Genomic DNA, 15,279 nt, shown 5'->3' with positions numbered 1-15,279 from the left:
CACAAATTTTTGTGCACCGGGCCTCTAGTATATATATATGTATATATACACAAATAGAAAGCATAATGAACTTCCATGTACTCAATACCCAGTTTCAACAATTATCAGCTCACAGCCCACTTCCCCAACCTCTTAGATTGTTTTGAAGCAAATCCCAAACATCATTCATATTATCTGTAATACTTCAATATGCATCTCTAAAAATAACAACAAAAAGTTATAACCCAAATCCCATATCACACTTAAAAATAATCAATAATGAACCATTAATTAGATGAATTATTGGCCCGCTGGAAGCCACAAGGAGAAAAGAGGAAGAGAATACAGTCTGTCCAAGGCCCAAGTTTAGGCAAGTTCTCTCCAAACCAACACAATGGAGGAATCCACTCTCACTGTCAAGGTGGACTCTTCCTACTGAGGGTTGGGGAGGGGAGAGGGGCAGAGGGGTTGGGGAGGGGAAGGGACAGAGCGGGACAGCTAGGGAATGAGTTTGAAGCCAGCATTTCATGGCTGGACCAAAGAAGAGCAGGGGTCCCCCATTTTCTTTCATGTTTTTACTTCCCAAAGCAAATGTCATTTCACTTGAAACAATTCTGTAAAATTCTTCTGCTTCCAAATTGGTAGAATTTTAGAATTTAATTTTATCTTTTCATCTACTTTGAGGCATTGCTGTCAGTGTTGGCTTTTAATGCAGGTATGATATCACACAGTTAGAGAGCTCACTGAATGCTCACAGAACTGGTTAGGTTTCTGAAATTTAACTTAGCATAAAAGTTCACACATTTGAGAGAATTCAGGTTTTAATATAGTCTATGCTTTCTTCCCTTTCCCTCCTAATTTCCCTTTATTTGTTCTACAAAGTCAGTAACCCAGCAGAAACCCCAATTTTATTCTCTGCTGCTCTGCTTTTTAAACTTTGAATTCAAATATTTTTATTTTTTTCTTAACTGGAATTTGGAGCAATTTGATTGCTTCAAAACAAGAGATATTGGTGTTTAAATTATTGAACATCAATAGTATAAATCCAGCTCTGCCAGTGTGGCTCAGTGGATTGAGCATCATCCCATGAACCAAGAGGTCACCAGTTCAATTTCAGGTCAGGGCACATGCCCAGGTTTCAGGCTCTATCCCCAGTAGGGGGTGTGTAGGAGGCAGCCAATCGATGTTTCTCACATTGATGTTTCTATCTCTCCCTTTCTCTCTATAAAAAATCAATAAAAACATATTTTAAAAAAAATAGTGCAAACTCACATAATCATCCCCCCTTTAAATACCAACATTTTTGCAAAGTCTAGAGTTCAGAGGATAATGTCAGCCAGTGAGTGAAGGATGATGCTGAGAAGGCTAGAAGACAAGGAGCACCAAGAAGGTGCAAAGGGAACGAATCTATTATGTGATGCAAATTCCCTTTTTGGAGAGCTAAGTTAGCTTATAAGCAATAGAAATTTAACTTGGAGAAGGAGACAAGGAGTGTAGATTCAGAAGTGTGACAGTTTGGAAGCATTGGAAAAACTGGTGTTGTTACTCTAGTTGGTAACAGTGTTATCCTCACACTAGAGGCCCAGTGCACAAATTCGTGCATAGGTGGGGTCCGGCTGGCCCAGCCCAATGGGGGCCATCAGGCTGGGCCAGTGTGGGGGGAGGGGACACAGGAGGTTGGTCAGCTGGCCCCATCCCCAATTGGGGTAAGGGGGGCTGATTGGGGCCGGGCCGGCCGCGGGAGAGGGGGTGACGTTGGAGGTCAGTGGGCCCTGCCCCTGATCAGGGTGGAGGGGACCGATTGGGGCCGGCCATGGGGAGGGGCCGCAGGTGGTTGGGGGAGCCGATCGGGCCAGTTGGCCACTGCAGTGTGTGTCATAGCAACCGGTCGTTCCGGTCACTTTCTCTTTTAGAAGTTGGCTTTGGGAAGGTAGGGGCTGCAGCCTTGCTTCTGAGAACAATGCTTAGCACATGACAGTGCAGTAAATACACGTTAAATTATTGAATGAATGAAAGAACAAACGAATGAATGAGTACTGCTCAGCAACCATCACTATTACTTACTAGACAGACCATTCCACCAAGAACTTGAAACTACATAAAAGGAAAAGGAAGCCAGAATCTATTTCCTCTTTTAAGCCTCTTAAAAAAAAACAAACACCTTTGACTTTTTTGTGCTTTAATGTACAGTTTTAGTGTCTCTAAAAACATGTGATAAAAACTGTTTGGGCAAGAAAGATGACATAATAAACCATGGACAAGGAACAGATAACCTAGTTCAATCAAATTTCCAAAAAGATATGAAAAAGATCTAATGTAGTTCAAAATGATTTCTCCAGATTCACTTTTAAAGACTCATTCGGTTTGACTTACTCAGAAATCACTCAAAATATCAGATTCATAAGAACTGAGGTTGGGAATAGAAAGGAACAGGCATTACTTGAGTGGAGATCAGACCAACGAGTATGGCAGGAGCTCGGCAGGGAGCGCGGCAGGGAGCCAGAGGGTGTGGAGGGTACGAGATGTACCAAGAAGTTTACTCAGAGAGCTTCCAATAAGGGAGGAAAAGGAAAAACAGTCAGAGACCCCACCTGCTTTGAACCACTGCCAGGGGCTCTGATAGCTATAACTGCCAAGCACATCACTCAAACTCACGCCCACTATAAGCTTCTTTGCCTCCAGGGCCCAAGTTCCTTTAAGATTTCATGAGTTGCTCCATTCACTCACCTGCGAGCACCTTGCACAATTCCTGCCCTACCCTGCCCTCCAGTCTGCCAATCCTCAGTGAATTTTTTTCCCTTTTCACAGTTAATGAAGCCTCAAACCCTACAAAATTGAGCTTCCCCATCGAAGTGACTTACAGCAAATGTGTTTTGAAGCAATTCGTTACTTGCATAATTTCCCTAATAAAATGCATTCACGGAACCACTGTTAAACTCAGAAGAGGGTGCTCTGCATGAGGATTCCAATTTCCTCTTCTGATCAGAGCTGTGCTCTCATTCAGGGGATCACTGGTTGCCTGACCAGTCACACGCGCAACCATGACGCCTAAACATTGCCTTCTAGGCTTCCTCGTCACTCTCTTCCTGACTGGTGCTGCAGGTAAGTGCTTCATTTCTTTCTAATTGCTCACGGTTTTGTCATCTGAGTGTGCTTGAGGGATTGTTAGAAATGGCAATGCTGCTTTTCCGGGCTTTGTAAAAATTCCAGCTTCTGTCTTGAAACAATCAGAACAGATGTGGGGTCAGTTTTTATCTGCAACCTGAATAACTAACTCCACGTGGACTTACTGAGTAGCTACTCTAGTGGGTGCAAAATTCATACAGGACCAACGCACATCCACCTCTGTCTCCTTAGCATTTCTTTTGCCTTCAGGGGACGTGACAGCTTAGTGGGTAGAAAAAGTCTTCTAAGCCAGACTGTCTGAGTCTGGATTTCAGCTCTGCCATTTACTCTTTAGGAAAACTTGGGCAATTGACTTAACGTTCCCGTGCCTCAATGTCTTCATCTGTAGAATGGAAATTGTACGTATTGTGAGGATTAAATGAATTAATATATGCCAAGTGCTTGGAGCAATGCCTGGCACAGAATAGAGACAGTAAAGAACATGTGCGAATTTGCTCTCGGTGTTCACAGAGAACTCTTCCAGAGCAGAGACCATCATCACCCCAACATACCTCTGAGCAAGGCCATTAGGACCCCCAGTTAACAGATGGGTACCTCTCAATGTGAGTGACTCAAGTAAGTTTCCCAAAACTACAGTTGCCCAGTGACTGATTATATAAAAACAGTTCAAGCCTCCATCTCCCAGAAATGTGTGCAATTGTGTAGACTATGCCTTTGGTCCTTGTAACACCAAGGACTAACTTAGCAAAATATGGCAGGAATTCAGTGCTACCCAAATGATCCTGCCTCTGCATTTTACCGGGTCTGTAACCTTGGGCAAGATAGGCAACTTCTTTAAGTCTCAGCTTCCCTGTTGTAAATATAGCAATAAAAATACCTGCTTTATTTGGTGATTTGGGAATGAAATAAGATGTAAAGCTTTGGGCACCGTGCCTGATACATGTTTAATGTTCATAGACATTCATGTTCAATGAATGTCAGCTGGGAAGGGGAAGGGTAGGAGGAGGAGGAGGAATATCTCCAGCCTGTCGTTGTTTGGTTTTCTCCATTAGCTCTTCTCTCCTGAGGCTTTGTACTTGGTTTTCCGTGGTGACAGGCAGGCTCTGGAGTTTGCTGCTGCACAAGTTCCTTCTGCTCAACAAGGCTTAGTTTTTTAGTCTGTGAGAGGAAGATGACAATAGTCCATTTTTCATAGAAAAGTGGGGCAGATTAAATGAGTTAATGCAGATAAAAGCCCCTCAGTGTCTGGTACAGAGTGATTTGCTATTATTTTGATGATTGTCTTACAAAAATTAGAGAAGAAATCTGTAGACAGATAAGGGACCCTGAATCATCTATCTTCAGGGCAGCAAATCAACTCCAGGCAAGGGCTTCAGGACTCTGTGCCTGTCATCTCCCAAAAACTCAGGGGAGTTTTATGTACTAAATATGAGTGATTACGCAGCATTTTAGTGAGCAAAATTAATGGTGGCAATAGACTCTTTCCAAGTACACACCACCATGTGATGCACTGAAGGAGGTAAAAAAATAAAAACACCACCCCCCCCCTTAATAAGAGTATTAACAGTATTTGGGTGGTAAAAATAAACAAACATTAGAAAATGACACATCTTGAATGTTCAGAGCTGAGATTATGGGTTTAGGATTACTTGCTTCCACCTCAATGATATTTGAGCAAAGACTTGATGTATGTGGAAATCCAGGGAGGAGCAGTCAGGAAAAGGAAAGGACCTTCAGTGGGGACCACACCCACAGGTGGAGCAGGAGAAAGAAAATGAGGTCAGGGAAAACAGGGGCTATGCTTTCTGACTCCTCCGTCTGCCCAACTTCCTAGCCCAGTGGTCGGCAAACTCATTAGTCAACAGAGCCAAATATCAACAGTACAACGATTGAAATTTCTTTTGAGAGCCAAATTTTTTAAACTTAAACTATATAGGTAGGTACATTGTTATTAACTTAATTAGGGTACTCCTAAGCTGGCCTTTGCTAAAAACGTCCTCAATCTGATTGAGGTACGTTCGCTGAGGTCGACCCCTTCCAACTCTTCCATCCACACTCGTCTTGTATACTTGTTTCGCCTATCTCCTTTCCGAAAACCAACTTCTGCGCATGGGCCACGAAGTTTCAATCGCACTGTACGTGCGCGCCCGCACGTGGTATTTTGTGGAAGGGCCACACTCAAGGGGCCAAAGAGCCGCATGCGGCTCGCGAGCCACGGTTTGCCGACCACTGTCCTAGCCCTTTTCAGAAACCTTGAACCTGCTCAGGAGGTGAAGCTCTACCTCTGCCCATCTTAGGTTCATAGCTAGGACTCTTTAATAGAAAGAAAGATTAACAAGAGAAAAACAGCTTATTAATGCATACAGAGCACATCACAAATGAGAAACCTAAACAGAGTAACTCAAAACGGTGGGTTAGAATTCAAGCTTATGTAGCATCTTCAGCAAAAAAATAAATAAAAATACATTTGTAGAGACATGGCAGGACAAATGAAAGCAATTTTAGGCTTGCAAGGGTGGGAAACTACAGAAAGTAAATATATGAGAGGAAACTAATGGAGTGCGATTTGTTGGCAGATTCTTCTGGTGCCATCTCTGGGTGGGTAAGAGTCAGTCTCGGTAAAAGAAGAATTTATATACTGCCTTTAGTCAGAAAAAGCGGGCGGGGGCGGGGGGGGGGGCTTTTCCTGCCTGCATTGCTTACTTGCCTTCAGCTCAAATAAGTTTTTTATGTCAAAAGAGGCATATTTTGGGGTGACACATTCTGGCTTTCTTCAGACTCTAGAATAAAATATTGTCAAAGGTCTCTTGCCTCCATGGGACTAAGAACAGGTGAGACTGCACCACCCATGTCACATGACCTGAGGTGGAAAGTACAAGCCATGTCAGGGCAAAGTTATCCTTTCCTGCCATGATTGCTGTTGAGAGCCTTCTCAGGGACACTGGGCCCATGGCAGGGTCTTGGGCGGTCTCCCTTCATAGCATGGGCCAGTTTAGCTGAGCACTTACACTTGAAGCCAGGACGCAGGCCAATCAGTGCAGACCTTCAGGAGTGGGACAGCAAAGCCGGCCTACCTGGAATATAGGTGGGTCCTCTGGGAGAGGTGGAGGACACTGAGGCAGGACCCAGAGATTGAGCAAGAACCTGAGAAAGGAAGAACTGAGTGCTGGGCTGAGGTCCTAGAGCCAAAATTGATCCAAGGCAAAATGTTCTATCAGAGGAGCCATAATACAGGGCTCCTACGAAGGTGGAGGAGTGGCCTTGGCATGGGTCTTTCATCTCAGTCCTTACATTCCATGACCCTCAGGGAAGGGACTAAGGACAGTATTTACCCACTGCTCTTTATTTCCTCTACGGTTTGGGAATGGGATGGGAGGATATCACTTAGGTGTTGATAGTCTGAAACACAATGGTCCTGAAACTTCAGCATGCATAAAAATCATCACATTGAAGATTCAAAATGGTGATTTCTGGGCTCCACTTCCATTATCTGCACTGTCAGAAACTTCTTTAGGGAATCCCACCTCAGGTATTACCTTGAAAACTACATTAATAACAATGGTGCGTGCCCTAACCAGTTTGGCTCAGTGGATAGAGCGTCGACCTGCGGACTGAAAGGTCCCAGGTTCGATTCTGGTCAAGGGCATGTACCTTGGTTGCGGGCACATCCCCAGTAGGTGTGCAGGAGGCAGCTGATCGATGTTTCTCTCTCATTGATGTTTCTAACTCTCTATCCCTCTCCTCTCTGTAAAAAATCAAGTAAATATATTTAAAAAATAACAATGGTGCACATATTAATAATGTTCAGTGTTTTCCCTTCTCTATTATTTTAGAAACTCACCCAGCCCATGAGTCTCTGAAGCCTCAGAGAGTACATTTTCAGTCCCGGAACTTTCACAACGTTTTGCACTGGCAGCCTGGGAGGGCTTCTGCCAGCAGCAGCAGTATCTACTTTGTACAATATAAAATGTAAGTAATTTGAGCTTCCTCCAACTGATAGACATGGCCACGGGGAGAACATTTTCTAGAATTGCAATGGAATGTAAGAATCTGAGCATTATTTCAGTGTCAGAGAGACTGAGAAAAAGCAGAGGTAAGGGACAGGCTTGTCTTGTCTCCCCTGAAGGCCGCCTGGTGACACAAAATGCATGATGTAGTGCAAAATGCTGGGGACATATGTCATCCCGTAAAAACCAGCACCAAGACCTTGCAGGCTCAGCCTTTGGCGTCACAGCAGTCTGGCACATAGTGGGCACTCAAATAACTATTTGTCAAGCGAGTGTTGGAAACAGCTTGCTTAGCATACAGCAGTCACTTCACTAAGTTGACACTATTCATACTGAAAAAGAAGTTGTGGGTCACATGGAGGTCAGTGTGTAAAGTATATTTTTAATGTAAAAGTCATTTTTTAGAGTGTGTTTACCATTTAGAAAATGCATTTCAAAAATTAATGACTCCTGTAAGCATGAACACGAATTGGGCTGTGCTGCTGCATGTTCCTCTCGTGTGAGCTTCAAGCTAGTTCTGCGGGATCGTTGCCAAACCTCAGATAGGATCAACTCCTTTCCTGGACCGAGGCCTGGAACAGAGGTTCCTGATTTGCACATGGCAGGTTTCCCACTCAAGCATTTCCTGGGGTATTTTTGAGGCTCTTTCCTCTCTTACATAGTTTGCAGTGCTGACTGAGCGTGAGACAGGAAATACGACCCTTTATTTTGAAGGTTTTTCATCATAAATTTAGAAACCAGGTGTAGCTCTGGACCAAAATAACAATTTTTATTCCATAAATTCATGTCTCTCCAGCATGGAGTAGGTCCAAGGTCCAATGTTTCCACTCATTAACCTCTCACTAACTTTAGAAGAAATGTTTCTGGAATTTTATCAGTCTGTAACTACCGCAGCTTTTCTTACATTTGGGTAAAATTTACAAAGCTTTACTATAAAGATTCCTCCATTTCAAAAACAGATGCGTGCATAGCTGGAGATGCTTCCAGCATGTAGGGAGTTGGGAGGAGTGTTCTTCTTGCCCTTCCTCCTTAGGCAATATAAACAGGTCCAAAGTGGGCCTATTTGTGGTCCAATATAAAAAGTGGATTAGGAGTTGTTTTATCATGATACTAATGAAGGCTAAACTTAAAGGCAACATAGAAGAATTTTATATTTGTAATTCTTTTTCTTAACGAAGGCTCCCAAAAGTGTATAAAATTCAGACTACCTGGATCCCTTCTTAGCTCTGTGGTATTTTCAACAGTACAATGCAGATTTATATTTTGAAATCATTCCTTTTGGTTCTATCCAGTTCATATGGGTCTATAATTGATATCTGTCCATTTGGGGTAGGACAAAAAATAAGGTATCACATTAATAGAGAGGCCAGTCATTACAGCTAAATTCAGCGAGCAAAGACAATTTCTCATCAATAAATAACAATTAAAAAACATTAAATCGTGCTTAATCTATGATGTTGGTTCTTTTTTTTTTATGGTATCTTCTGATATAGTGAAGCTGCTGTCATATAGTTTACAAAGTAAAGATATCAGCAACATTTCTATGGCTAGAAAGTCACAGATTTCAAGTCCTTCAACAAATACGTTGAAGCCTTTCTCCTGGCCTCTAATTCGTGCTCTGCTCCCACTGTTATCTTATTGCATTTTCTCTGATTTATGACTGGTAAGGAAGTAAGCACTGATCTTCCCCTTTGCTGTTACACCATCCCCTAGTCTCAGGATGAATCAGCCTATCTGTCTCTGCCTTGCTACCTTTTGAACAATTTTATGGGTACCCCTCTCTCTTTTCCAGCTCCTCACATAGCACTCACTACAACCCCCACTCTATTTCCAATAAAGAAATTGGTATGTGCTGGGTAAGCATCACCTGAGATAAAAAGTAGTAGCAAATTCTCAGAATCAGCCACATTACTCAACAGCAAGCTGATGAGAAGTGAAGAAAACCACAGAGTTGAATCCTCAGAAGCATTAAGGATGTGGAGAGCCAGTTCTCAAAAATAAAAGTTGGTCCATAGACCAGAAGAAAAACTTCACAAAGTATTTTTAATAAAACAAGCTCTAGGTTAGTGATACAGAAGGTGTCAGGCTTGAGTTTATGTTTTATCAAGAGAATACTTTGGTTGACAAGAAGAAATCTTTTTAAGGATACTTAAGAGTAGCCATAAGCCTTTATAGTAGTACTGATATTGGAGAACAATTTTCAACCAGTCTAAAATATTAATAGACTGAGAAAACTGCGCACTCCTTCAACAGAAAGAAGACACTCAAATTTGTCTTTTCCCTTTTATAGCTATGGACAGAGACAATGGAAAAATAAAGAGGACTGTTGGGGTATTCCGGAATTATTTTGTGATCTTACCAATGAAACTTCAGATGTTCAGGAGGCTTATTACGGAAGGGTGAAGACGGCTGTGGCTGGGACCCACTCGGCCTGGACCATGACACGGCGGTTCACTCCCTGGTGGGAAAGTGAGTCCATGGAGTTTCTTTGCATTTGCTTTTCCTGCCCTTGAGTAGCCTTCCTAGAGTATGTCTAGTTGCGAGGCCCTGTGCTTTGCAGAGGTCCACACCATCATCTCACTTGATCAAATACTCAGAACAACGCCAGAGGATGGCGGTCACTACCCTTACTTCACAGCCCAGGAAATCAAGGCACGGAGGCTTCAGTAGTTGCTCAGCCTGTATAACCAGATCAGGATTCAAATTCTGCTGCATCTGACTGCAGAGTCGACACTCTGTCGCTCTGCCAGATTGTTACCTCCTAGGTAATAATAATTAAAAAAAGAGTTTTAGATAGCAGAAAAGAGTTGTACCAGCCTAGACCCCTCCTAATAATGGGGGTTAAATTCCTGAAAATACTCATTAGAAGAATTTTCTGTTGAGGAAATTAAGACTTTTGCTACCTCCCCAAAGGGGAGACAAAAAGTTCCCTCTCTTATCCATATCTCCATGATGTATATTCTTTTCCTAATTTAATCATAATCCAAGAATAATATTATAATCAAATATATAAATTATGAAATAAATCATTACCAACAGACCTTATATAAACGAGTAGACAAAGGGGAAAGAAAAAAGAGTGTTTAATGCATATATACAAAGATATGCATAACAAAACAAGAAAGAAAATGTGTTACATATTATAGTCCTCATAATTGCAACTAGTCATGAAGCTGTAGTTAATATTTTTAATTTCTTCTCTCATTATTAATTCAATGTTCACTTTCTTTCCAGCCAGCAACTCAGCTCTTCAGTCATGAGGAGTTTGAGTTCTTTTGGTCTTTCTTGTATAAGGTAGACATAATCTTACATTCATTTTTTATCACAGAATAGAGAGTTCTAGGAGGCACCTCAAGGGATATCAGACATACTTCTCCCTGACCCCGGTGTATCTATAACAATTCTATTTCCTCTTGATAATCAGAACCAATCGTCCCAGATAACACATGGACCTTATTTTCACCTTGTTGGTTAAATGGCACCAAGAGCTTCAAACAGTTAGGAGGTAGCCTTAACTTTTAAGTATTGGAAACTATTGTTGTTATTATTCAGAAGGATTAAGAATCAACTGTATGGGAAACAACCATTTCATGAGTCAGTTGCTATGAGAATTGCTTCTCCTACCACCATGTCTTGTATCTTAAACCAGTGAATTCTGTCTATGGAAGGTATAGCGCCATATATCGGTCTCAAGATTAGAGCAAATACGAATTCCTAGACAAGTTCCCAAGGTGTCGTCTCCCAAACTGAGTTTTCAATTATCCACTTTACTTCATATAAAGCCCCATCGCTGAGATAGAATATATGGTAAGGCTTCACTTCTTCCACATTAACTTAGCTCTTCTGTCATAAGCAATGTAGCGTGGGGTACCATGCTCATGCATGAGGCATTCATGATTACATCCATGGTGGGGGGTGACCAGGGGGACTGCTGATAACTACAGCTTCTATTCCAATGCCACTTGCCCCCCCCCTCATGGAAAGAGATAAAAATATCTACTATATAAAATGAACTATGTACTAGGGTTGGTTCATCTTACTGGGAAATTGGACTCAGCAGTGTCAGTCCAGCCTTGGCAAGAGGAAGTCCATATGGTTGAGTCTATAGCCTCTATCCATTTCACACAACCATTTTATTCATGAGCCTATCAAGCAAGTATGGGACACTAGGGAAGTGGGCCTTCGCTGCCTGCACCTAGATTTTTAAGCAGCTTTATTGAGATATAATTCATACCCCTTATAACGTGTACAATTCAATTTTTTTTGTATATTCACAAATATGTATAACCATCATCCACACTCAATTTTAAAACATTTTCATCATCTCAAAAAGAAATTCCATACACATTGGCTATCACCATCCTATTCCTCTACTTCTCCAGCCTTTCAGCCCTACGCAACCACTAATCTACTTCTGTCTCTACAAAGTACCCTGTGCTTGGCATTTCATATGAATGGAATAATATAATATGTGGTCTTTGGTGACTGGCCTCTTTCACTTAGTATAATGTTTTCAAGGTTCTTCTTATTGCATCATATTTAAGTACTTCCTGTCTTTTTGTGACAGAATCATATTCTAGTATATGGATAGACCACACTTTGTTTATCCATTTCTCAGCTGATGAACATTTGAGTTGTTTTCCCCTGTTGGCCATTATGAATAGTGCTCCTATAGGAATTCATGTACCAGTTTTTGTGTAGACATATGTTTTTATTTCTTTGTGGCACATACCTTAGGAATGGAATTGCTGGGTTACATAGTAACTCTATGTTTAATCATTTGAGGAACTGCCAGACTGTTTTCCAAAGCAACTGTACCATTTTACAGTTCCCTCAGCAGTGTATGAGGTTCTGATTTATCCACATTCTCAGAAACACTTACCTGACTTTTTTTTATTACAAAACATGTGGAGAATGTGGAGAAATCAAAGCTCAAAAGTTCAAAATTTCATGGGGTATTTTGAAAATGCATAGCACAAGTAAATGTGGTATGTGTTTCATTCATCGAGCAAGCCCAGCGAATGTTTCTTAGTAATAGGGGGTGAAAAGTAAAGCAACTTGTCTTTCACTTGAGAGGAAATGTCTCCAACAAACCGCAGAGGAAATTTAATGACAATGTTCTGCTTCTATGTATCTTACTAAAGCATCTAGAGTGCCTAGTACTTTAGGCACACCAAATGTAATCAGTATCACATGATCAATTTAGTGGACCAACAGGATATCCTGTGAAAAGATCAATGACTGTAGATTATTTGTGACAGACAGCCAGGATGACAATGAAAGTCAAGTGAGCCTGGCTGGTATGACTTATTGGTCAGGGCACATGCCCAGGTTGTGGGCTTGATCCCCAGTAGGGGGCATGCTGGAGACAGCTTATCAATGATTCTCATCATTAATGTTTTGATCTCTCTCTCCCTCTCCCTTCCTCTCTGAAATCAATAAAAATAAAAATAAAACATTTTAGTAAAATGAAAGGAAGCCAAGTGAAAGAGAACTTTTCTGATACTTTCTAACTATTGGACAAAGGAAGGAAAAGAGTCATTCTCTAAAGCAGTAACTGTATATTAAAGGCTGTGTTGATTGGCTCCAGAACGGTTACTATAATGAGTCACACCATGGTCACCACCTGAGTGCATTTACAATTATCCCTTTTATTATTCCATCTTTTTGGGGAAAGTGGGGGGGCAAAAAAGAGGATATAATTCAAATAAATGAGTTAAATGGGGGAAGTAATACATCTTACTACCTCTGCATCATTCAAGGTGTTTTTTAAAATATATTTTTATTGATTTCAGAGAGGAAGGGAGAGGGAGAGAGAGATGGAAGCATCTATGAGAGAGAATCACTGATTGGCTGCCTCCTGCACGCCCCCTACTGGGGATCAACCCCGCAACCTGGGCATGTGCCCTTGACTGGAATCAAACCTGGGACCCTTCAATCCGCAAACCAAAGCTCTATCCACTGAGCCAAGCCAGCTAGAGCCAAGGTGTTCTTTTGATGCACAAATCTCTGCTGTTTCCCCTGGGATACAATAGTACTTTTGATTTTCAATTTTGTTCAGAGGAGGAATTCCACTGGCTTCCATTTGGCCTTTCATCCCATAATAACTTTCATGCCACAGCTCAGAAAACCAAAATGGGCATTGATCCTGTCTGTATGTATATCTCATTGAATCTGCTTTTATTACCTGACAGCTACAAGAACCCACAGTGCATTCTGAGTCCCCAAGGATTACTATCAGCTCAGAATCAGGGTCCATTATTGGCCAAATGGTCTGTACTGTGCTTATCTTTCTCCAGTTTGCAGTTACCCTCAGGGAAGTATAAAAGATGTATCTTACAACTTGCAGCATTATTACCTCACTTGCCTAATGATCTAGATGGTGCTATGTCCCATTAGAGCCAAACTAATTGGATCATGGCCAAAATGCTAGATGTTTAGTTTTCTAATTCTTCAACTAGCAGGAGCCGAATGAGAACTAAGCAAACCAATCCATGGTATCCAGCACATATTTTTTTGGAATAACTTGAAATTCAAGCCCAATCCACTGCACCAACAGTTCTCTATAAAAGAGCTGACTCGGGAAAGCCTTGCCATCAAAGAAGAGAAACAACAATGAAAGGTGTATGTTTCAGTTTTGACTCAGTTAGGAATCAAGAATTTTCCAAGTTCAAAAAGGTCTGAGATTCAAATATATTCAACTTTCATGTTTCAGTAAACATCAACTTGAGGTTGTACCAGGTTACAGAGCCAAATACTTAAACCAGAGTTCAAAAGTACTAGTGATGAAGGAAATAACTAATAAATAGGATTACACTAAAACTACAAACTTCTATTTTTAAAAATATACCATTAAAGTGATGAAAAGGCAACCTACAGACAGAAGATATAAACAATGCACATATTTGACAAAGGACTATGTCTAGAATGTAAAAAGAACTCGTACAAATTAATAATAAAAAGACAACAGATTAAAAATGGGCAAGAAGTTTGATCAGACTCTTCACAAAAATATCCAAATATGCAATGAACATTAAATTCCATTAGTCATTAGAAAATGTAATTTAAAAACACAAAGAATAAGTACACACACTTACCAGAATGGCTAAAATTAAAAAATGTTAAGATAATAAAGCTAAGTGTTAGAGAGAATGCAAAGAACTGGAACTTTCATATACTGAAGGGAATATAAATTGGTGTATCCACTGTGAAAACTGGCAACATCTATCACCCAGCAAGTCTATTCTTAGTTATATTCCCAACAAAATGCATATTTCCCCAATGACATGTACAAGAATGCTCATAGCAACTTTACTCATAATATTAAAAAACTAGAAACAACCTAGTGAATAACATAATAAACTGTGATACTCATACAATTAAATACCACACAGCAACCAAAAGAACTACATATATATTATATTACTAGAGGCCCGGTGCACAAAAATTTGTGCACTCGGGGGGGTCCCTCAGCCCGGCCTATGCCCTCTTGCAGTCTGGGACCCCTCAGAGGATGTCCACCTGCTGGCTTAGGCCTGCTCCCTGGGGGATCGGGCCCAAGCTGGCAGTCAGACATCCCTCTGGCAGCCTGGGAGCCCTCGGGGGATGTCCACTTACCAGCAGGGAGCAGACCTAAGCTGCAGTCGAACATCCTTAGTGCTGCTGAGGAGGCGGGAGAGGCTCCCGCCACCACCACTGTGCTGGCAGCCATCAGCCTGGCTTGTGGCTGAGCAGAGCTCCCCCTGTGAGAGTGCACTGACCACCAGGGGACAACTCCTGCATTGAGCATCTGCCCCATGGTGGTCAGTGTGTGTCATAGTGACCAGTCATTCCCAGTTGTTCTGCTGTTAGGGTCAATTTGCATATTACCCTTTTATTATATAGGATAGAGGCCTGGTGCACGGGTGGGGGCCAGCTGGTTTGCCCTGAAGGGTGTCCCGGATCAGGGTGGGGGTCCCACTGGGGTGCCGGGCCAGCCTGGGTGAGGGGCTGAGGGCCATTTTCAGGCTGGCCAAGCCCCTCCGGGAGATGGATGGAAGTGCTGAGGGCCATTTTCAGGCTGGCCAAGCCCCCCCGGGAGATGGATGGAAGTTCCCAGCCTCTCCTTTTTATCTTTCTTTTTTCTATTCTGGGATTTATTTACCTTCTATAATTGAAACTTTGTAGC

General features: G+C 41.8%; 1 protein-coding gene across 1 annotated transcript in view; it reads left to right on the top strand.

The window, feature by feature from the left end:
• Nucleotides 1-2,666: 2,666 nt before the first annotated feature.
• IL22RA2 (interleukin 22 receptor, alpha 2) overlaps nt 2,667-15,279 on the top strand; it is a 16,825-nt gene continuing 4,212 nt past the window's right edge. The window contains exons 1-3 of the mRNA XM_005859129.2: nt 2,667-3,081; nt 6,939-7,074; nt 9,403-9,581. Of these exons, the coding sequence (XP_005859191.1) occupies nt 3,021-3,081; nt 6,939-7,074; nt 9,403-9,581 (376 nt within the window). The 5' untranslated portion in view covers nt 2,667-3,020. The remainder of the gene's footprint in view (nt 3,082-6,938; nt 7,075-9,402; nt 9,582-15,279) is intronic.

This window comes from Myotis brandtii, unplaced genomic scaffold (genome assembly GCF_000412655.1).
Source record: "Myotis brandtii unplaced genomic scaffold, ASM41265v1 scaffold123, whole genome shotgun sequence".
Taxonomy (NCBI): Eukaryota; Metazoa; Chordata; class Mammalia; order Chiroptera; family Vespertilionidae; genus Myotis; species Myotis brandtii.
This window is presented reverse-complemented; position numbering and strand designations above follow the sequence as displayed.